Source organism: Urocampus carinirostris, chromosome 8 (genome assembly GCF_059441175.1).
Source record: "Urocampus carinirostris isolate Australia breed hairy pipefish chromosome 8, RoL_Ucar_1.0, whole genome shotgun sequence".
Classification (NCBI taxonomy): Eukaryota; Metazoa; Chordata; class Actinopteri; order Syngnathiformes; family Syngnathidae; genus Urocampus; species Urocampus carinirostris.
Window position 1 is genome coordinate 25,715,509 of NC_142356.1, and position 23,281 is coordinate 25,738,789.

General features: G+C 37.5%; 1 protein-coding gene and 1 long non-coding RNA gene across 4 annotated transcripts in view; one reads left to right on the forward strand and one right to left on the reverse strand.

Annotated features, from left to right (window-relative positions):
• arfip1 (ARF interacting protein 1) lies at positions 1 to 23,199 on the forward strand. Of its 3 annotated transcripts, XM_088342111.1 has the most exons (10): positions 1 to 384; positions 5,618 to 5,913; positions 8,296 to 8,397; positions 10,642 to 10,750; positions 11,058 to 11,159; positions 12,712 to 12,821; positions 12,972 to 13,193; positions 17,810 to 17,967; positions 18,275 to 18,449; positions 20,741 to 23,199. In XM_088342111.1, exons 2-10 carry the CDS (start codon positions 5,620 to 5,622, stop codon positions 20,894 to 20,896), a joined length of 1,428 nt encoding a protein of 475 aa, XP_088198237.1. In that variant the 5' UTR covers positions 1 to 384; positions 5,618 to 5,619; the 3' UTR covers positions 20,897 to 23,199. The 3 variants fall into 3 exon arrangements, with proteins under 3 accessions (XP_088198237.1, XP_088198239.1, XP_088198238.1); XM_088342113.1 differs by lacking the exon at positions 5,618 to 5,913; XM_088342112.1 differs by lacking the exon at positions 11,058 to 11,159 and having other exon boundaries at positions 2 to 384.
• LOC148361340 (uncharacterized) overlaps positions 17,716 to 23,281 on the reverse strand; it is a 10,743-nt gene continuing 5,177 nt past the window's right edge. Inside the window, exons 2-3 of the long non-coding RNA XR_015851128.1 lie at positions 18,294 to 18,434; positions 17,716 to 17,990 (exon numbers count right to left, since the gene is read on the reverse strand). This is a non-coding gene — a long non-coding RNA (uncharacterized LOC148361340). The remainder of the gene's footprint in view (positions 17,991 to 18,293; positions 18,435 to 23,281) is intronic.

Below are 23,281 nucleotides of genomic sequence, written 5' to 3' on the forward strand. Positions count from 1 at the left end.
TTCTCTTATTTCTTCATCTCTTTTTCTTTCTCTTTAATCCGGCCCCCGACAGAATGTTTGTTCTATCGTGTGGCCCCCGAGTTAAAATGAGTTTGACACCCCTGAATGTATGCAAAGAGATACAGAAACCTAAAACTTGTGAACTCAATGTCAACAGCAGGGGGAGAGCGCATTCAACAAATGGTCCACTAGCGGCCCTCATGCGCTCGATCACTTTTTCCGGGGTCTGAAGTACGAGTCTGGTCCACGAGCTGCATCCCAACCACGTCAAAGACAAGTATTTTTATTTATTGCGATACAAAAGTCCAGGGCGCCGTTCCCCGGACGTGGGACACCCGGTTTGGGACTTAACGAGAATCTGCCGAAGTTTGCCACGACGGCCAGGTATGAGGTTGACTCACTGTATTTTCATCGTGTTATTCCCCTCCAACTCCCCTTTGCTTCCCTGTGACGTGTCGTCACTTCTGTGGCGAAGCTGTGGAACAATGTGATACTTTTTGAAAATGGAGTCTTTTTCGATTCGAATTGGCGACAAACGAGTACTTTTTGGTTAGCTTTTAGTTAGCTCACTAGCTACCGGGGTAGCTAAGCTAACGTCAACTAAAAGGCGAAGTGACTGCAGTTTAGTAACTATTATAAACATGACATATTAATTGTAATGTATGTAATTTATGTGGTATTGGTTGTACTTGGTTAGTCAGGTTAAATATAGCTGGAAACGTTCTTAAATGCACTAAACGTCTCCATCCTATTTATTTTTATAATGAATTTTGAGTTGAAAAACAGACTTGCTGGTTTGGATATCTAAATATCCATCTTACCGTTTTATTTTATTCTATATCATAACTTAATTATTTTACTTTTTCTTATTATTGATTGTTAATGCAATATCCATTGCAGCCTGGTCATCCTGGTAGGAGTAATACGTTATGTGCGGTCCCTTCTTAAGGTTTCTTAATTTCCTCATGCGAAGGTTATTGAGTTTTTCCTTGCCCTCATGTGGGTTCTAGATCAAGGGATGGTGTAATCATTGTTTGTAGTTTGCAATAGTCTGTGTTCTGTGCAGCCCTTTGAGACTCTTTGTGATTAAGGGCTATACAAAGACATGACTTGACCTAGACCTCCTGTCGGTGGGCGTGGGCGAAATTGGAATTATATTATCGATCCGATCCATGTAAATACGTGGCAATTTGGATCAATCGACCGATCTGATAATATGGTCACCTTACGCCCCCTCCCCTAAGGAAATTTGACAGATCTGTTTCTGCCAACCTTTGCTTAAAGGTTTGCACCGTATTTGCACTAATAACCCAGTCAGGCAAAAAAATCCAAATTTTTGGTATCCTGAAAGAAATAAAGTTTCCATGCAAGTTGCTGGTAGGTCTAGGCACCCGTAACTTATATCTGTGACCACGTAAACCATCAACACGACAGAACTCGAAAAATTGATACTGATACTTTTTGCTTGGAAATCTCGTGATCGTTGAATAACTTAACCCTTCCCCTTGAGTTAGTTTATAGTATAAACCAAAACTTATATAAAACTAAAATGTCTACTTTACGATATCAACGGAACGAAGATCTTAGGAACTCAAGATGTCTCACTTTTATGAAATAAAAACTATTCCAACTTCAACAGTTTATACAAATTAAGTAGGAGTATTTCATTACAATTGTTTCAGAACAAAAACCAAGGGAGTCAAAAACAAAAAAACAAATGTAGCGGAAATACAAATATAAAAATGTCAACTTAATGTAATTCCATTCTATTGTATTTTGAATAAAACAAATAGAATGTGCAAATAGTGTAATCAATACAATCTAAATACATTAAAAATATATCAATATAAAAAACTTTTACTACAACAGTTGTTACAGAGTTCAAGTCAGTCAAACCCAAAAGTCTTTAATGTTACAAAGAAGCTTTTTTGGCTCTATTTCAATTGTGACAATGGATTTACAGGTTTCTGTTCAGGAACAGTAGCATGTTTACATTTTTGGTTGCAGCTTGTTGCTCTCTGTAAGGTGAAATTTTTGTCGCATGTTTATGTAAATTTGCCACAGTAATGGAACACTTTTCCACAAAAACGGTACCTGGTATTTTCCTTTTTGGTCGTTGAGAAGAAAAAAAAAAAGTCCACATCGCGCTGCACTTCCCATTGGCTTCTCATTAAAATATGTGTGGAGGTTTTTTTCTCCTTCCCATTCCTGGCAGGCAATATAGGGAGAGTTGCTAAAAGTGTGTCTGTCAGTCACACAAAGAGGCATAAACTTAAAGAGTGGTCAAGGGTGCTGGGTGATGGACAGAAGGACTGCTTTATCTACTGTACATATAGAAGCGGTGATTTGAAATTGGGGGAGGGGGAAATATCAATCCCAGGCCAATAGTATTGATCCGATCCAACACTTGCTTGGTATCAATAATATTGTTATTTGGATTTATCCGCCCAGCCCTACCTGTCAGGCGTTTTTGGTAATGATACAGCCACAAACACCTCGATATAGTGCCGGGGTGAGAAGTCAAACGGATGGAAGACACAAATAACTAAATTTAAGCCATAAACTGAAAGCAGGAGAATTTTCATATTATCTATTTGTTTTGTTTGTTTTTTGACTGCAACTGCATCCGCTACAAGCCCAATATTTTTTGACTCACCCTCTTCCCAAGAATGACATTCGACTCTTCTAGATGAGATTGACTTTGAATATCCTCACCATATTTTACAGGCAGTTGAGTAAGTTACCTTAGATGTGAGAAATGCCAATAAAAGCCGACTCGGCATTTAATCTGTGGTCTGTGCAGCCCTTTGAGACTTCTTATGATTAAGGGCAAGAAGTCAAGTCATAAATATGACTATTACTTCCAGCAAAAAAAGTACCAGGGGAAAAAATGAAAATAAATGTTTGACCTTCAGATCACACAATTTCCAAACAATCCAGATGAAATGCAAACCCCACCATGTGTCTAATTAAACATATTTACTGGTTTGAGACTAGGATAAGATCATTAGTAGCATTTTAGGTGATTTTCTGTGATGATGACCATGGAACCAAAATTAGACTATAATTTATAAAGAATGTCACAGAATATATAAGCTTATTTTCCTCCTCTATTGTACTTTGCAATCTATGCCAGGAAATTGATAGCCACATTTGCCTTCATTTTGTACTTGCTGCCGACCAGATTACTTGACAATCCAGTTGGACTGGGTTGTATGGGCTTTGTGTAATTTCTCCTGATAATGAGCAACCTCTATTGTGGTTTGAGCATTTAATTACGGTACATCCTCAAGACATTAGTGCCCCCCCATCCACCCCACCACAAAGGTCCCCGTGGATCCTTGAAAAGTCTTAAAAGACATTGTATTCATTTTTCTAAAAATAAGGCCTTAATTGATATTAAAATAAATCCAATTTTCAAAAGTTACGTGAACACAAAGATTTAGTAATATTTATCAAGTTTCCACTTCCAGGGAGTACAAAGTTGTTGTTGTTGTTTTTTTTCCAAGCATGTGTTTTCATGATGCTACACTCAAAATTGGTTCATGAATATAGCAAGAGTTATGTTTTTTAAAAAAGTTTGACAAAAGAACAATAATTAATTTTTCATGCATGATGATAAAAATGCTTTATGAATGTAGCAGAATAGTTCTTTGCAATTAGTAGTTATCTGCCAGTTTTGATTGGGGATCCATGAAGAACTTTAAACTTCCTTTCTATCTCTAAAACTTGTGGAGAGTGCTGTTATTTAGATGGAAATTTTTTTCAACTATTCCAAAATGGGATTTTAAAACAAAACAAAAAACAATTGTTAGAAATTGGCTGTAATACATGTTTTTTAGTTTGTTTCCATTGTGTTATTTTTTTTGTCGATTCGGTCTTAAAATTGATTTCATTATAAAAAGTCCTAAAAAGACTTGAATTCAACTTGCTCTAAGCTGTAGGAACCCTGCCCCCTTTTTATATTGTGTAAATAGTTGCCTCCCCAGCATTACTGTCTTTTCTGTCAAAACATACATTTAAACACAATTTAGTGTAGCTCTCAGTGCACCTTGGAATCACTCGGCTAAAACTTTGGGTCCAAAGTTTCCAACCTGTTGATACATCACAACTATTGCACAATTTATTTGAAATTTTGGACTTCCAAAAGCCTCTTTTTCTTTTATCATATTCAAATCTTGGTGAAAGCAATCTAACCTAATTAGTCAGTTTGCTATCAGGAATTAAATTTAAGCTCTCCTCACCATTGGTGTTGTAAATCTCAGCACCACACATTAGTGGCTGCTTATGCTTTGACATGAGTGAGGTTGACTTCTTACACACCCACAATGGCACAAACCTACTTATTAGTGTGTTTGTTTGCACTTTTTACTGGAATTACCAACAACTGGTCGGAGCAACTTTTGTGCTGGTTTTAAGACCGTCAACAAAAAGAAGCATTATACTGCAATTGCATGTTTGTTTAGTAGCACCATTATTTATTTCACTATAAATACAGCAGTTGGTCTTCAACTTGTGACGTAGTACCTCTACATGAGCACTTCTAAACATGAACATTTTGGTATACGAGTTTTATTTGCAACAAAAATCTTGTTATGAATGCATGCTGTAAAAAGGAAAATCCTGTTCACGAGCGGTCCTTTAGGCTACCATTTGAGACTGCTCACTGCTCGTGACCGCTTACCGCTAGAATCAGCTCCTCTAGTTTATGCATGCAAACCTTATACTGGCAAAAAAAAGTGCTGTAAAAAATATTGTGTACGTTTATTTAAAGTTACAGTAACTATAATTTCAAGTGTACATTAAGTGTCTATGCATCAGCGACAGTCTCGATCAAATAGCTGTCAACCTCCGCCAATTGCTCCTCTTATTAACTATTGCAAATGCTCTACTATTAGGCAATAATAAAGCGTACAAACACAACGCCTCACCTATCTACTCACAGCAAGACAGACTATGTAGAATACCATGACAATATTACAAATTTCTGAGGACATTGTTGTCTGCTATGAGTAGAATAGAGTTGAAATGGGCAAAACTGTCAATCTTTTCCTTTTTTTTTTTTAAATTCCAGTATAAAAATTGTTAAATGGTGCTTACAAAAAAAAGATAAAATATTGGGAAAACATATAAGCTGACAGGTATGCGATTTCTGCCACTCTTCAACGCTAACGACCCCCTCTTTCTCCGCACTACATTGACTCCTCTGGGGTAAGTGCTAGTATTAAGCTCGCAACTTATTTCATTTTATCATTTATCTTATTACTGTACTTTTTTTCATGTTTATTACTTTGTGTTTTCAGTGATCAGGAAGCTGTGTTTTTAGCTATTTAGGGTTTACTTGTATGCGTTTAGGAAGACGCGAGCAGACCAGTTTTACATTATCTTACATCGGGAAAATCTGTTCGTAACACGAGCAATTCGAATTTTGAGCACCATACTGGAACACATTAACCTCGTCTAAAGAGGTACCATTGTATTTTGCCTTTGCAAACTAGTCTTTAAATTCATATTAAACAGTTGGCATACATTAGTATAGTTTACTACCTCAGGTTCTTAAGGCCTAGACAGCTATAGTTAAGGATCAGTTGATCATCACCTATCTATCTGTTTCCAGGTATGTCTGAGGTTGGTATTCACACCTCAGCTGAGGACGTTCGCACTGAAGCAGAGGAAAGCCCACATGTTGGTCACCCATCACCTCAGCCATCGCCACCAAACATAGAGAGTAGCGAGAGTGCATCAGGAACGGATGTGCTCTATGATGTTAGTATTGACAGTACTGAGGATAAATCATTTAGCGGAAACGAGGATGGGGACCAAGACAGCATTGAGGATTTCAGTGTAGAAAATGGAGTACACCAGGCTGTCGATGCAACAGAAGAATGTGGAGATGATGAAATTCAGATAAAGGTGACATTGACTTTATAGAAATCCGTATCCTTTTAGTTCTTCCTGTTTTTGGTCTGTAATTGTGGTGGTGGTGGTGGTGGTGTTTCTTCTTTGCTGTGATTCAATAATCACTTCCTTCTTAAATTGGCTTTTGTGATGTAATAATGAAGGTAACATTTTGTTGTTGTTTGGTTGTGGGTGTTGGTGATGGAGCTGATTTAAGTGTTGCTCTTCTGGGATCTGTATTTGTGTGGTGACAACCAATTTTTATTAATTTTCTTTGACTACTTTTATCATCAGGGTACTTACGGGTGTTTGAAAACCTTTAAAATGCTTGAATTTTCATCTTGTTTTTTTAAAGATTAACAGGGCTTGAAATTGTTGCCATGTTTCTCAACAAGTCTGCTTAAAAATGACACCGGCAGTGCTCTCTGGTGGCTTCGCCTTGCCATTGCGTTTCTTCTTCCCCCGTGATTATCGGTAGCGGGCATTTGTTTGTATGGCATTGCCCTATAAAGTGCTGTCGCCCAAGAGGACAGGTGCATGCTACACTTAAACAGGGCACTATAAAATGTGTATTAGTGCAATTATTACATATTAATTATGGATATTGACTATGGACTAAGCTACAGATTAGTCATTTTACCAGTTCCTATATGGGGAGAGTTTTATATTTACACACATATTGTTTAGATCCAGGATTAAATCAACGATTTACTCAAGATCGAAAAGTCTTATGTCTTGATTAATGCACATGCAAGATTAAAAATAACATGTAAATCACAAATATAAAATACTCCATACCTGATTCACACCAAATTTATTCTTTTAACAGTAATGAAGAGTTTGGAAAACTGTCTTTGAAAGTGCTTGAATTCGGCCTTAAACGGTGTTTATACCCTGCTCAGTAGCCTAGATGGTAGTGTGCCTGCTTTGAGACTGGGAGGTCGCTGGTTCGCGCCTCGGCCGAGTCATACCTAATTGGTATAATGGCGGCGCCCTCTGTTGGCTGCGGCTGCATCGACTCGCTACAACGGGTCAGGTGTATCGACATTTCGTTCTGTGTACATTGTTACAAAGAATGACAATACAAAGGAAATTATTATTATTATTATTATTATTATTTTTCAGAACAAAACGCTCCTTGCTTTGAAATTATTATTATAACAGCAGCAGGGTAGGCCGGACCAAAAAAAACCCGTAGTTGGTATTGTAAGTCAGTATCAATGTATTTAGTTGTATAAAATCCAATCAGTCCTTTTATTGGTTCCAGTTTTTATTTTTAAGCAACACCATTAGCATAGGCAACAAAGGATAAAGCAAGGCACTATTAATGTTCTCTCTTCAGGCTTGTAAATCTTTGCTGTATCTCCGGGTTAAACAAAATAAAGACTGTAATCTTGACAAGTCTAATTCGGTTTACATGTAAACATGTTATGTTCTTTTACCCAAAACTGTACGAAGTTCTATAGTATTTCCAATTATTTTTAGTGTTTTGTTTTTTCTTTTATAAAATACTGGTATAGCACAGCTATGGTCATTTGGTCACTTACAATGAATCAATGACTTATTATACAATATTGTGTTATTTAAGGAAAATAATGATTGAAATAAATTTGGAATTGATTAGACTTGAAGTTCAAGAAAGAATTGAAGCTAGATATGCGTGCAACAGCCTGTTAAACCTATACATGTTCGAGGATTACAATGTGCAAGATCGCCTTATCTCCGGCTGACGGTTTGCAGAGTTAAACTGCCACAGCCTCTTCCTTTATTTCTGCCGACCAGCCTGCTAGCGTCAAATGGTCCCTGAAGTATTTATGGGATGGTCACCTGACTCCACACTTTTACTTTAAAGTGTTTTTGCACAGAGGAACAGTTATCATCCAATAGTGGACTTTGGTTTTGTTTTGTGGTTAGTGAAATGGGTTTAGTTATGATCGTGAGGGCACTTTTCGTTGGTTTCCATTTGTATACTGTATGCTAAAAGTTATTTGATTTCCATTGTCCAAACTAGCTCAATCTCCCTGACTATTTTGCAGCCCATCCACTGGTTGTGGTCAATGCTTATCAGTTATTGGCTTGGTTGGGTATCTGTTCTTGTGATCCTGGAGCAAAACGATCCATCTGAGTTCATCTATATAGTGTGCTTGTATTATTTCCTTTTTATGTTTTCCCCTTCCCTGCAATGCAAGCCCCCTGTGTTACTGCCCTTAATTGCCAAACTATGTTTTAACCATGTCTATATCTGAAACAAAAAGGATAAAGTTTAATTGTTTCAGTTGAACCCCTATTCATAGTCGATGTCCACAATATGGCAGTGACGCATATGTCAGGAATGCAGCTGATCCTCCTCGTGATCTTATAACTAACAAGTGTGGGACTACTTTTCCTCCATCACAGGACGACACTATGTCTGAGGAATCCCAGAGGAATTCGGTCGCTGAGATTGCAGTCACCAGCAATGGGGACCTCGACCTGAGCCCTGAGGAAGTGTTCTGTGGGGTAAGATAAGAATATTTTTAAAGGTGGTTTGTGTCTTTTGAGGTTTCTTTGAGAAGTTGAAAGTATAAAGTTTTTCTCTTGTTAACAATGCCCAACTAAGTTCAAAGAGCCCTTATATTGTGCCCATCTGCTTTTAATTTACTTTATCAAAGCTGTTTAGGGTGGAAGACACTAGGAAGGAGTAATGGTGAGCAGACCTTATGCTCGTCCCTGCATTTTTGTTGTTGTTTCTATTGTTAGTGTATCATGAAAATGGTGAACGAAAAGGCCTTTGAAGTACCAACCCAAACATCAACAAAGATGAAAAAGAAAACTTTATCAGTAAGGGTCTAAGAAATGCCACAAGCCAGAAGATGGCGCCAGTGTGTAGAAAAGTTCCAAATTCCAAACAGCACCTTTAAGTGACTAAATTATCCATCCATCCATCATCTTCACCACTTACCCTCAGTAGGGTCGCTAGGGTGCTGGAGCCTATCCCAGCTATCTTCAGGCAGTGGGCGGGGGAGACCCTGAACTGGTTGCCAACCAATCGCAGGGCACACAGAGACAGACAACCCTCTCGCTCATTTATTCCTAGGGACGATTTGGACCGGCCAATTAACTTGTTATGCATGTTTTTGGAATGTGAGAGGAAACCGGAGTGCCCGGAGGAAACCCACGCAAGTGCGGGGAAAACATGCAAACTCCACACAGGAAGGTTCGATCTCATCACCTCAGAACTATGCTGCAGACGCGCTAACCACTCAGCCGCTGTGCTGCCCAAGACTCTAAGTTATATACCGTAAAATGTGGCGCACCTGATTATAAGCCTCACCCAGTACATTTTTAAAGGAAAAAAACAATTTGTACATAAGCAGAAATGGAGTATAAGCCGCATGTGCCCACATTGAAACTGGAGAGATTTACATAGAAATACGTTACACAGAAAGAGTTTTAATGATATACATTACCATAACCCCTTAACGTTCTGACGGCTCACCGGTGGGCTGCTGGACTTTTGATAGACAAATACGGGTTTGTACGATGTCACAGAAGTGCGTCATGCCACATATTGCTGGAAAGCTTCACCTCTTTGGTTTCAAAATATGAACTATGGAAACCATTTCAAAACATACTAATCAAAGAAATATCAGTCTGAAACAAGATATCCGAAAACCTGGCCGTCTTTAACTTCTTTGAATGTCCACGAAAATGGCTTTGTTACATCAAGGACAAAAATATAGAATCCAACCGTGTAAAATATTTACTTCAAAACATACAATAATGCCGATAGATAAATAGGAATCCGCCTCAAATACTTCTGCTTCGTTGGACGTTGCTTCTTGTGTTCCGTTTGTTTCACCACATTATTCCCGTTTACGAAGAAACACTCTTAAAATTATTCCCAATATGGTAGTTAGCCATCCCCTTTTCATTGACCCCTTTTCCATGATAAGGGGCTGTCTGTTCATGCTAGTTTTATTCAAGCACAAAGCGCGAAGTTACATTAAACTGGCGTCTTTCTCGACACGTAACGTATATTCCACATGTCTCACTCTAACGTTTACTACTCGGGCGCCCCTGTTGGCCGTTAGAAAAAAATGCATAAATTAGCCGCATCATTGTATAAGCTACAGGGTTAAATGTTTGGGAAAAAAGTCGCAGCTTGTAGTCTGGATTTTACAGTAGTTGACTAATTTTGCTATGATATAAGTACTAGCAACCAAATAGTTTGGCTACTAAATTAGAATATTATATTTTACATGTCTTTGCCTGTTAGTTTGTTTTCAAGTGCCAAAACATTGAACCATAATCTTTTGCTGTGTCTAATTGCTTTTATCTTACTTTTATCAAAGCTGTTCGAAACGCGCAACATATTCGGTACAAGGAGAGAGGGAGGTCCGAGATTACTTTACAGTTTTTGTTAGTGTAGCATGAAAATGGTAAAAGTAAGAAAGGGCCTGTTCAAATACAGTCCAAAAGCCAACCCTAAACCATGAAAAAAAGTCGAGTTTTTTTCAAACGCGCTTAAGAAATGCACATACTTGCACGTGCAACTCCATGAGCTTCACAGATGCTGCGATGATGACACAAGCCAGGAGAGGGCAGCAGCGAGTAAAAAAGTTTAAATTTCCGTACAGCTCCTCAGAGCTAAGTTTTGCTGAAATGTACTTGAAAATATTTTCGTTTTTTTTCATACCTATATTATGATAAATTACAAGAAAAGTCTACTAGTATACCTTGTGATATTCTTTTTTTTGGCAGGAGTCCTTCCCTGGTAAGCCAGCATTTGCAGACCATCAGGAGTCTTATGCCGCCTCTGGCAACTATGCATCAACATCAGAAGGTGTCACTGAATCAGACCCGTACAAAGGTAAAGCATATGGATCATTGTCTTTCACCTACAATGTGTCCTTTTCCCACAATGTTTTGTTTTCTGATTTGAATTTAATGAGCCCCCACTCAGCTTTTTATCATGGCCCTACTTTGCTTTTCATCCCATGTTAGAAATGCAAATTTTGATCTCTTTGCAAAACAGTAATACATGTTGCCATAGCTAATTTCCATGTTTTTAAGAGTGGAGCTAAAGGCTTTTATTTCAATGCTGTCATTGAAAATAGGAGGAAATAATGGCGAAATCCCCCATGCTGCACCAAATCAAAATTGTGACTATCTCTTAGGGTCATCGAGCCTACCTACGTCCCCTGTGGCTCCCATTGCACCCAGTTCGGTTGTTGCTAGCCGCCTGGCACGCTCCTCCAGCGAGGGCCAGGTGGGAACAGGTACCAGTGGTCCTGAGACAGGAATAGAAAAATACAAACTAACTGCAGGCTTTGCTATCATACCTTTCTTGGACCCCTCCCGCTCTCATTCCCACTGGATTGTGATCCACTACGAATTACCTTCTTCATTAGTCTGAACGGCTTGCTATCCTTTGCACTTACTTAAACTGTTTTTTTTTTGCATTGTTGAGAATGGTACATAGACACAATCATTTCATCCTTCCAGATACAAAAACACAATTGTGACTTGCATAAACAGTTTACATGTTGGTGCCTGTAATTTTACCCGCTTGCAACCTTTGTCCTTGTAAAGTAAGAGCTCTGAAACTGAAAATGTATTTAGGACTTTAGGATAGCCACAAAATACATTTTACTGTATGTGGTTGCTAAAATCCTTTTAAATTAAGGTTTGAAAAATGGTACGGTTTTGTAATTTAAGATCTCTGAAGGCTGTGTCTGTGAGCTGGGATACACTGCATTATTAATAAAAATACTTTACCAAATTTATTACATTTTGGTTGTTGTATTATATCAGTTTCAGGGCTCTGTATGTCATTGGGTTACTACTCTCCTTTTATTATTGCAATCCAACAAACTGTACTACTCAAACTAATTTTCTCTGTTCAGCAATAACTGTTATTTCCTTCAAATGCAACATTCAGCCCGGTGGTGTCCAAAATCTACTGTCCAAGTGTCATTTGTGTCCAGTGTCCATTTTTGTGTGTGTGGCTCACGGCACAAAACTGTATTTATGGTCTGAAAAACTGTCGTATGAAAAAATTTAAACATCCCTGATCTCATCTCATTAGCTGCACCGTAAGTTGAATTGGAGCCCATCCCAGCAATCATCGGGCAGTGGGCAGGGGACACCCTGAAACGGTTGCCAGCCAATCGCAGGGCAACACCCCTGATCATTTTCAAAAAATTATTGTATCAAACATTCGTTATTTGGATCAGCAGTTTTAGTTAAATAAATCTCACAGCATACAAACAGTAATATTGAGGAGTGTAATTAGTTTTATAGGATTTACAGAAGGTGTGCAATAATTACTTCAAGAAAATAAGCAGGTACAGACAATCCCCCCCTGTGTCCCAACAGAAAAATGACATAAATATTTTGTAGATTCTCCATTTGCAAAAAAAAAACAAGAAAACAATGGTACTGCCACTAATTCAATTATATTTCTCTTCATACCACTGTATAGACAAAAATGTTTTGCTTTATCTCACCCTAAAATCTGTTCTAATATTTTCTGATCAGCCGTACTAGTCTAAAAGCAGTATTTGGAGTAATTTCAAATTTGGGGAATAAGATACTGTATTATTGTAATGATAGTGGCTCTTAACCCCTCTTTAAACTGACTACAATACAGTATGAAAACAAACTGTAAAATGTTTGATAACCTTTAATAAGAATTCTGGTGTTGGACTTGAAGCGGTCTTCAGAGAGCACATTTTGGACACCCCTTATTTAGTGATTTCCCAAGCAATTCAAGCAATTGTTTTCAAGCACATTTTTTTTTTTTATTATTATTTTTTTTTAATCTAACAGATGCTACCAAAACACAATCAAGTGGCGCAGTGGTCCTGTCTGAAGACATGAAGAGTCCAGCCATGGAGAAACTGGACCTTGTGAGAAAGTGGAGTGTCAACACTTACAAAGTAATTATTTTACTTTTCTCTTATCAATCTGAGTATTTAATATAGTTCTTCCTTATGAATGAGTTAATTTAAAAGAACTTAGAAACGTCAGTTTCTTTGAGATAATGACAGCTTTTAATAATTGCTGATTATAACAACACTCTTCTGAAGTGCACTCGTCAGATTTTATCTGAGAAGCTTGGCCGTGGCTCAAAGACTGTGGACCTGGACCTGGAGGCCCAGATTGATGTACTACGTGAGAACAAGCGCAAGTACCAAAACGTCATCAAGTTGGCTCAGACGCTTGCCGCTCAGCTTACACAGATCATGCAGACGCAGCGGCAACTTGGCGATGCCTTTGCTGACCTCAGCCTCAAGACTCCAGAACTCCACGTGAGTGCTTTTTTCCAGTACTGAAGTGCTGCATCCAATTTGAATTTAATGAATGACAAAAAAGAATGGCGTAGTTTAGCTGTAGTTGAGATAAAGAAAATATTTTTTTTATCATAGAATGTTATTTCAATTATAATTTTAAATATTAAATTTATTTGATTTGATAAAGATGTCGTATTTTTATGTTTTTGTTTTATATTATTCGCTTCATTTAGTCAGGGCTTGTAGGGGTGCTTGAAATCCTTAAATGCTTTATTGTTGTGTTTTCAAGGTCAGGAAAATGCTTGAATTCTGGGTGAAGTGCTTGAAACTTCTTAAAATTGTTGCTATCGCCATGTTTCTTGTCAGTCTGTCTCTATACACCATGCAATAAATGAACACATTTAAAAAAAAAAGTAAAATAATAAAAACATAAAAAAAAAGTGTGAGAAAATCACGCCGATACACCTTCACCAGCTCAGTAGCCTAGATGGTAGTGTGCCCGCTTTGAGACTGGGAGGTCGCTGGTTCGCGCCTCGACCGAGACATACCTAATTGGTATAATGGCGGCGCCCTCTGGCTGCGGCTGCATCGACCCGCTACAACGGGTCAGGTGTATCGACATTTCATTCTGTGTACATCGTTACAAAGAATGACAATACAAAGGAAATTATTATTATTATTATTATTCTGTGGTGGCTTGTCGTTATTGCATTGTCATGTGAAGCGTCACCCACCCCTACTGGTCGCACCCAAGAAGTTAGTTTTGTTTAGAAAACCTGCTCTCTTTGCTCTGCTCCCAAACAGCTACCTCGGATTTTTTTTAATTACATATTATTAATGAAAACTTCATGCACTAAATTTTTTAATAATCTATGATTTGCAGGGATCCCTGAAAAACAAATGAAATATAAATGAAAATATTCACAGATCGACAAAAAACAAAAAAAATACAAAGGGATGTTAGCTTTTTACACTGAAGATATTTAAAAGTCAAATAGCAACATAGAATCCATGAAAATGCGAAACAATAATTTATAAATTAAAAATATAAACTCTTCAGTGCTATGCAAAAATGCTAAAATGCAAAAAAAACAACTATTGACCATTCTATTTTAACTAATTTAGACATAGATTCTCTGAAAAACACGTGAAAAATAAAATAAATAAAACAAAAAGTCAAAGATCAGCAGTCTCTACGATTGAAAGTTTGAATGCACTCTTTGGCAGGAATCGATATCATTAAAATGAGTAAAAAAATTTGGCAAATTTTTCAATTATTACCCAACACCTAAAGAACCCTTTCCATGTTTTTAAACAACTATGAAGTAGCCAAGCTGTGCATGCATTGTTGAGGCAGAATGACAATATGCCAGTTTACGGCAGCCCATTGACACAAAAAGATCCTATATAATAGATAGGAACAGTTCAAAATAGCACAAAGTATTTGCTAGCAACAGGATAGCGACTACATTTTAGTCATCAAAGTCGACGACAAAAAAGTTATTTTGATGCTGGATCTCTTCATTTGAAGGCACTGGAGAAATTGACCTTGAAAGTACTTGAAAAGTTCTTAAATTTGGCCAAGGTGTACAAACCCTGTTTAGTGTTCAAAATGTATTTAAAGCAAATGGTGTTTTGTCAAAGAATTTTTACCAGTTACTGTGTTTTCAAGACCATAAGGTGCACATAAAAGTCTCAGATTGTGCGGTGTCCGTATAGTGCAGTGTCAAGTCAAGTCAATTTTATCTGTATAGCCCTAAATCACGAAGAGTCTCAAAGGGATTCACAGATTATTACACTGACTATTTTTCACAATATTTTTATACATTCCCCTGCTCTAGAGCCGACGAGAAGAGTAGGTTATTCATATGCTATAGAGTAGAAGTGAGTTTTAAGCTTAGATTTAAACATTTCCACTGAGGTTGCAGATTAGATCTCAGGGGGAAGAGCATTACACAGCACCGGTGCCCGGATGGAGAACGCTCTCGAACCAGCAGAACACTTCTTTGCTCTTGGGATCACCAGAAGACCGGCACTCTCAGAACATAGGCTTCGGACCGGGACATAGGGGGGAATCAGATCTGAAAGATAAGAGGGAGCAAGTCCATGTATGATTTTTGTATAATACTAAGAGAACCTTGAAATCACATCTAAGGCTAACTGGGAGCCAATGCAGGTTAGCCAAAACCGGTGTGATGTGATTGGATTTTTTTGTCCTATTTAAAAGCCTCGCTGCGGCATTATGTACCAGCTGAAGAGACTTGATTCTAGACTTCGGGAGACCAGAGAGTAGTGCATTACAGTAATCAAGACGGGAGGTAACAAACACATGAATTATAATTTCCACATCCGACTGAGACAGTATAGAACGAATTTTAGCAATGTTACGAAGATGGAAGATAGCGGTTCTAGTAATTTTCTTTACATGCGTTTCAAAGGATAGATAAGGGTCAAATATGACACCTAAATTTTTAACTGAGTCATTCTGTGTGATGTGACATTTGTCAATGTTCACAGCAGTTTTTGAGAATAAGTCGCGGCATTTAGATGGACCAATGACTAACATTTCGGTCTTTGGAAAGTTAAGGCGCAAGAAATTGAGTGACATCCACTCTTTTATCTCAATGAGGCAGGCCTCCAAATTTCCACAGTTTAGTGTGGCAGATTCCTCCAACGGATGATATAGCTGAGTGTCGTCTGCGTAGCAGTGGAAACTGATATTGTACTTGCGAATAATATCACCTAATGGAAGCATGTAAATGCTGAAAAGAAGGGGGCCAAGCACTGAACCCTGCGGAACACCACAGGTAACACTAAAAGGCTCAGATGTAATTTCGCCATATTTAACACAGTGCGTCCTATCTGAGAGGTAGGATCTGAACCATGAGAGGACGGTTCCTGAGAGACCAATCCATTTTTCTAACCGTTCTAGTAGGAAATTGTGGTGCACTGTGTCAAAGGCAGCACTAAGATCCAGCAGCAGCAAAAGTGATGAAGCGCCAGAATCCATTGCCAGTAGGAGATCATTTGTTACCTTGATCAGAGCTGTCTCAGTAGAGTGTTTAGCCCTGAATCCTGTTATTCTCAGTGTGACCTGTGTGTGATGAAAAGCGGCGGACGTAGCTGAGGACACCATGAGGCTGTGTGGGAAGTGTGGGCGTCACTGCTAATGGGTGATGTGTGGGTGTGTATATAAGGCTAGGTTCACACTGCAGAGCTTAACTCTCAATTCTGATTTTTGGGGGAAATCTGACGTTTTTGTGAGATATTTCATATTTGCTAGTAAATGCAACTTGTATGCCATCTCCTGTGACTTCTATGTGTCTCCTGTGTGAACGCGACAAGGGTCCAGCTTGTGTAGAATAGGGCACGTGATGTCACATGCAATGCGTCCATTTTTGCGGAAGTACTCATGGATGCTCACGTGAGCTTATCTAGAAATTTGACAGTTATTGTGCTACCAAAGGCTGAACAGAGTTGTCCCTAAACATGAATTAAATCCCAAATCTCACTTTCCCTCCATTGAACGCTTTCAGTGTTTTCGTCCACCATGTGTAGATTTCTACGCCACGCGGAAGAACATGGAAACCAAGCAGCCGCCAGAAAATTGAAGATTAATTCATTGATGGTTCGCAAATGGAGGAAGCTAAAAATCGAACTCCCACAAGTTGTTATCCGTGTGTTTTATTTTGTAATCAATACTTGAATAACAAAACTCTACTACTCTATTTTTAAATGCACACACTTGCTGTAGGGCAGTCGCAGTAGAGAGCACTTACGCCCTATCAAGCGGTGTGCCCTGTGTATATGTTTAATACAGAAATGGAACTAGCAACTGAGACTGCATGTTTTAACGCAGTGCACCGTATGGTCATGAAAATACAGTATTTAAAAGGACATTGTTTATTATTTAGCGCTTCTGATTACTAAATACAGACTTCAACCATTAAAAAAAAAACTATTTACTTAAAAAAATATATATAAATATACTCTTAGGCAAGAAATGTGTATTTATAAGGTTCACCCTAGAGGGAACTCACATGATTGTTTGCCGTCTTGCTGCTAACGGTACCCCTAAAAACAAAACCCTTGTGAAATGCTTGGCAAAAGATTGAGACGAAACATAGTAGGGTTTGGTCACTTTGAGTAGCTGTAGTATGTATTCTTCCATTAGCTTTTTAGCACTCATTTTTGGTCACACTACACAATACAGCGACATCTAGTGATCAAATATTACCTTTTAAAGGACTATTGAAACATTTATCCTTTTGACGTTATTTAAAATAAACAATAATTTGACGTCATAATGTGTTTATTTTCCCTAATTGTTAATTATGTTAAAGCTATTGTGTAAAATGTTCAATTATTTAAATACATTTTGAATTCATATTCTTTGTTTAACCAAAGCTTAACTATAAAATTATTTGCACATGGTACATTCTTTATTTTTTATATATTTCATTGATTTTGTATTTACGAGAATGGCACTGATTTATAAAAAAAACAACACAGATTTAATTTGTGGAGTCTGGATCAAAAAAGAAAGCTTCTAGGCATCAATGTCATATACATATCCTTTAAGGCAGAAAAGGTACAATTTAAGATCAAAGTCATTGATGAAACTTTTTTTCCAGGAGGAGTTTGGTTACAACGCTGAAACCCAAAAGCTCTTATCCAAAAATGGCGAAACTCTGTTGGGCGCCATCAAATTCTTCATCAACAGTGTCAATACCCTCGTGGAAAAAACCATCGAAGACACCATGATCAACATCAAGCAATACGAGAATGCCAGGTAACTGCATGAAACAGTTTGTACTGTCAAAAAAGAAGAAGAGTAATGACAACAACCCTGTATTTATGACAAAATGTAGAACATCTAGATTTGAATTACTTTTTCTTGTATTGTTTTTACATCAGACACAACTCTAACAATTGACTATACAAAATTTACATATTGCTGAATTGAAAATACCATTTCAATTTCTGAATACTAACTAAACCCACTGTCTTACTTAAAAGGCGTAATTGCAAATGTGAAGCCAATTTTTTTTTGGTATAATCAAGCCGTTTCAATGTAAGCTCTGATTTACACCGGGCAGAGTGGAGTACGACGCTTACCGCACAGATCTAGAGGAGCTGAACTTGGGTCCGCGTGACGCCAACACCCTGCCCAAGATTGAGCAGTCACAGCAACAGTTCCAGATGCACCGAGACAAATATGAGAAGATGCGCAATGACGTCTCGGTCAAACTCAAATTCCTGGAGGAGAACAAGGTTGGCAAACGAGGAATGTGTCTATCAAAGTACAAATGGGATTTACAGAAACAGTATTCACTATTATGTTTAAATACCGTACGAAACCCAGGATATGACATTTTCTTCTGAGGTGGGGGATCACAAAAAGACATTTCTGTATGGCAAGGGATAAAGCTATGGTAATTAGCTCATGTATTTCGAGCCATTATACCCTATCCTACAGCAGTGGTTCTTAAATAATGGACCAGGGACGCATTTGGCCGCAGGAAACTATTTGTTATGTTTTTACTTTCCAAAAAATGAAGTGCAATTGCACGGCAACTACACTAGGGAGCAGCGGCACTCTTATTCGCGGTGTTATGTTCACATTAAACCTCCACACCTTGCATATAGCACAGAGTACAAGCGACGTGTACAGACGCTGCCCTACCTACGAACGAGTTTGGTTCCGGACGATTGTTCGTAAGTTGAATTGGTTTGTAAGTTGCTTTAGTGCTATGTAGGTTTTAAGTATGTTTACGGCTTGTATAAGTAACCTGTATTGTTTTGTACTAAAAAAAATAAACATTTAATAAAATAATATGCTCTATGAAGATGAATAAAGTGAAGTTTTACTTACTTTTTTACTTGCGCTTCAAGAAGTCCTCTGTAGTAAAATGTGGCCAAAAAAAGCGTTCCATTTTCTCAAGCACATCAAGCTTTCTGATTCCACTTTTGATTCAAAAGAGGATTTTTTATTCCGAGGGAGGGCGTGACAGGAAATATTTGAGAAGCACTGCCTTATGGTGGGAATGCTGAAACTTAATAGCTAGACCAGTAGTGGTACAGATGACACACGAAAAGGCATTCAATTTTATCTGATTATCACACCGTTTTTAACGGTCACAGAAATGAATGTTAAAGAATGAAGAAACACAAAGTTTCCCCAAAATATATAGATAAATGCAAAAAAAGCACATTGAAGGACACAACTATTTGGTGTATCTAATGATCAATCTTGATTTCGCGTCTATTTGTTTCTTCTAGGACAGTTTTTTTTCTTTTCTGGATTCTCTCAAATTCATGTCTGGCTCTGTTAGTAAAAATAGTATGATAATGAGATAGAATCGAAAGCCTTATTGCAAGTCATCTTGGTGGTCTAGCGATTTAAAAGTTTTGCACCCTCACTGCCCTGACTCAGTTCAAGTCCCGTTGCATAAAACCATTTGCGATGTTTTTCCATTGATTAATCATTGCACAAATACAGTAGTATACCGTAAAACCTTGTGTAGTTACGAACTCTTAAAAATACTGGTCCACCGTATTTTGCGATATACAAGGAGCAACAGGTTGTAAGGCGCACTTTCACATGTTTGGCTAATTTGGGGGGTTTTGGTTTGCCTTATAATCCAGAAAATACAGTGCATTTGGTGTGACCTAACTTGGTTGCGTGAAATAGCAAATGGATACAGAGGGTGGAGGAGACTGCAGCCGGATATTAAAATGAAACTGATTTTAAAACTTCCACCTGCAAAAATGTTCATACAGTTAGAAGATTTCCTTGCTTTAATTGCCTACTTATTTTTAACACCAGTCTGATCGCCGATTAGTTACCGGCATGCAACTTGGCAAGGGTGCCGGTTTGTGTTCCTTCTTCATATTTCTTAATAATAACAAGCTTTGTTTCCCTAGTTATCATGTTTTTGCTTCTCCACTTAACATCATGGCAAACCTTGGGACTATAACAAAAAAAAATACATCACAAAGAAAAACCTTTTTGAACCAACTCAAGGTCTTTACAAGCACACAAGATTCTGAATTGAATGAAGAAAGAAATTAATTGTGGGAGGGAGTGCAATCAAGAGCACATCTGTATTATTAGATGCCATGATAAACCAAGAGCTGATCAGCATTTTGTATGAGGTCGACCAATAGCAAACTGGCTTCTTAGAGAAAGGCATGTGACTCGCTGTTTCATTCTCACAAACTCCTCAAGGTTTACATTTTGTAAATTTTTAGCCACGCCAAATAATTCGTTCTTTGTGATATTGTTGAGAGAAAGCGGTCTCGAGGACCCGAAAAAAAAAATCTTATTCCATATTGTTAGGTGCGGAAGCAGTATCCTGGGGGAATATTGTATTTCAACAAAATCATGAAAATTCAAGCCAATAGTTGTAGTATTTTTAGCTAAATCTTGTCAAACTTAATTCACTTGGGGATTCACATGTTTGCTCATTTCCATTCTGTCTGACTGGTGTTTTGTGGAAAGCATGCTAAATGTTTATCACCATTTTTGGAAGAATGACTTAAGTCTAATGTTGGTGTTTCAGGTGAAAGTGTTGCACAATCAGTTGATCCTTTTTCACAACGCCATTGCCGCCTACTACTCGGGAAACCAGGAGCAGCTGGAGCAAACCCTGCAACAGTTCCACATCAAGTTGAAAATGCCCGGCGCCGATCGTCCATCTTGGCTTGAGGAGCATTAAGGAAAAGTCTAACCAATAAGTGAAAACTACAGGGATCCTTCCCCAACCCCCTCTCCTACCTTGGCAGTCATGATTGCCTTTTCTAAGTGATGTTTTAAAGCAACAACAAAAAAAACATAAGCACACGGAAATATTATCTTCACTGCTACAATCTTTGACAAAAAGCACTTTTGACGTCTGACAAATCCATCAAATCACAGAAACTAAATTAAAGAAGCTGTAAAGATGCCTTTTTTGTATCACAGCGATATGAATGTTGAAATAGCGTTTTTGCCATCGTTTTTCAGTCTGAGAGACAACATTCCATACAATTCTCTCAGAGGCTTAGCCGCTTATTTTTGTAGCAATCAACACAAAGTCTAAATGCTAAAAACCACTAAGATATCTGTAGGCTATTTTAAGGATGCTTGCACTTTTCCCCTTTATTTCCCTCAAAACAATATATTTTTATTTTCTACGCTGTGTTATAAAATACTTTGACAACAATGTTATCTTGGCAGTTAATAACATTGGATGACACACTCTGACAAGGCTTGTTAGCATAATATGACAATAAAGAAAGTTGAGAAATACAGATTTAAAGAAACATACTTAACAAAAATTCAATCAACACTTTTACTTACACTCAACATTTTGTGTAAAGCCAGCTGCCTTATGTTGTTTTATTTTATTTTTACACAAATTACACTCCCTCACATCCTTAAGGAGTGAAACCAAACAGAACTTAAACTTGAGTTGGCAAAAAATGTGTAAACCAGGTAAATGCTTTCATTATTGCCTCTTGCACAAAGTAATTAGGAGAGCTTACATAGCATGACAGTCATTAATACGAAAAATAAAGGTCTTGAAAGACTTCTTCAAAATGTTCCCAACTTAATAACTAAAACCGCTTACCCTCAGTGTAATGAAACAAAAACAGAATTTGTCTGTAAATATGACTTACTGCCTTGTTTTAATTGCAGTGTTTAGGCTAAGAAACACAAGTAAATTTGCATTTCCCAGCAACACCCTTCGCTCGTTATTTTTTAAGGTTTTAGACTTAAAGATATAACATTCTCCTTAAACTTAACAAAAAGTGTTCATATTTGTTGACCTAACAATTTTAAGGTGAATGAGTAGCCATCTTTTTCCATAAATTATGTGTAACCTATGTTAAAAAAAACACACACACAACTTTAACGGGAACATAAATAATTATCCTTGTGTTATTGTACCCTTTAATCTACGGTAACGTGGGTATGCGTTTCTCTTAACCTGAAATGAAAGTCATTCAAGTAGAATTGAGGGGGTCATAAAATCTAGGAAATTGAAAACAAAGGGATTCATATTCTTGAGAGAAGTAAAAAATGCTCCTAAAAATCATTATACTATTTTGTTTAATGAGTTTTAACGTAAAAGTTAAGCTGTCGACAGCCTTTCGCTATGCTATGCTAATGTCGCTGAGTGCTTGCTTTCATCTTAACAAACAGACCAAAACAAATTGCTAATTCAAGGCATGAAGATCACTTATATGGCCAGTCCTAACAAACACATTCTTAGCATTTGCTACTTGAACATAATTCCTATGTTTGTCTGTCATATAATCAACTTTGCTAACTTCTGGCTTTTTATTGCTAGAAAAAAAACATGAAGGACTGACTCGATGTTTTGACAAAATGTGCCTTGACTTCACTCCCATCCATCTGTAAATCCGCTTTTTACTTCTTTATAAATGTTTTTTTTAAGTAAGCATTCCAAAGTTAAAAAAATGTACATCCATTATCTTATCATAAAGTATAAAATGCGTTTTTAACAATGCCGTACATTTAATTCAAATTCGACATAAGTTACATATGAATCTATGATTGCATTTCCTAAGAATTGTCGTGATTTCTAAAACACCAGCATACTCCGCTTGAAGCTGCTAACAATTGTCTTAATTCAACAGTTTATAAATATATTTTTAAAAAGCTAAGACGTCAAGCACTCATATTTATAACTTTCAGTCTCTCGTTTGCTAACATTTTGTACCGCTGACATTTTGTAGTTAGCGAGTGTGACTGTGGTTAAACACTCCACAAGTTCTATATGGAAAAAAGGTTTATATATTTGTAATTTAATTTTACCCAGTTTATGACCTGCAGCATGGGATCAGTTCGTTTTTTCCTGAACGCTTCCATTGAATGATATGCTAAGTGTAAAACTGTATCTTTGTAAAGGAAATAAAACTGTTGGGTTTAATATGGTTTGGAATATTTGACAATTACATTGTCATGTGCACGGTTTTAAAAAATAAAATAAAATTTGTGAAAATATTTGGAAAAGTGTGTTTTGATTTGTTTTTGTGCACTGAATTTACATAGACATTTGGAAGTCTGGCAGTGTTTTGTTTGTTGTTGGCCTCGC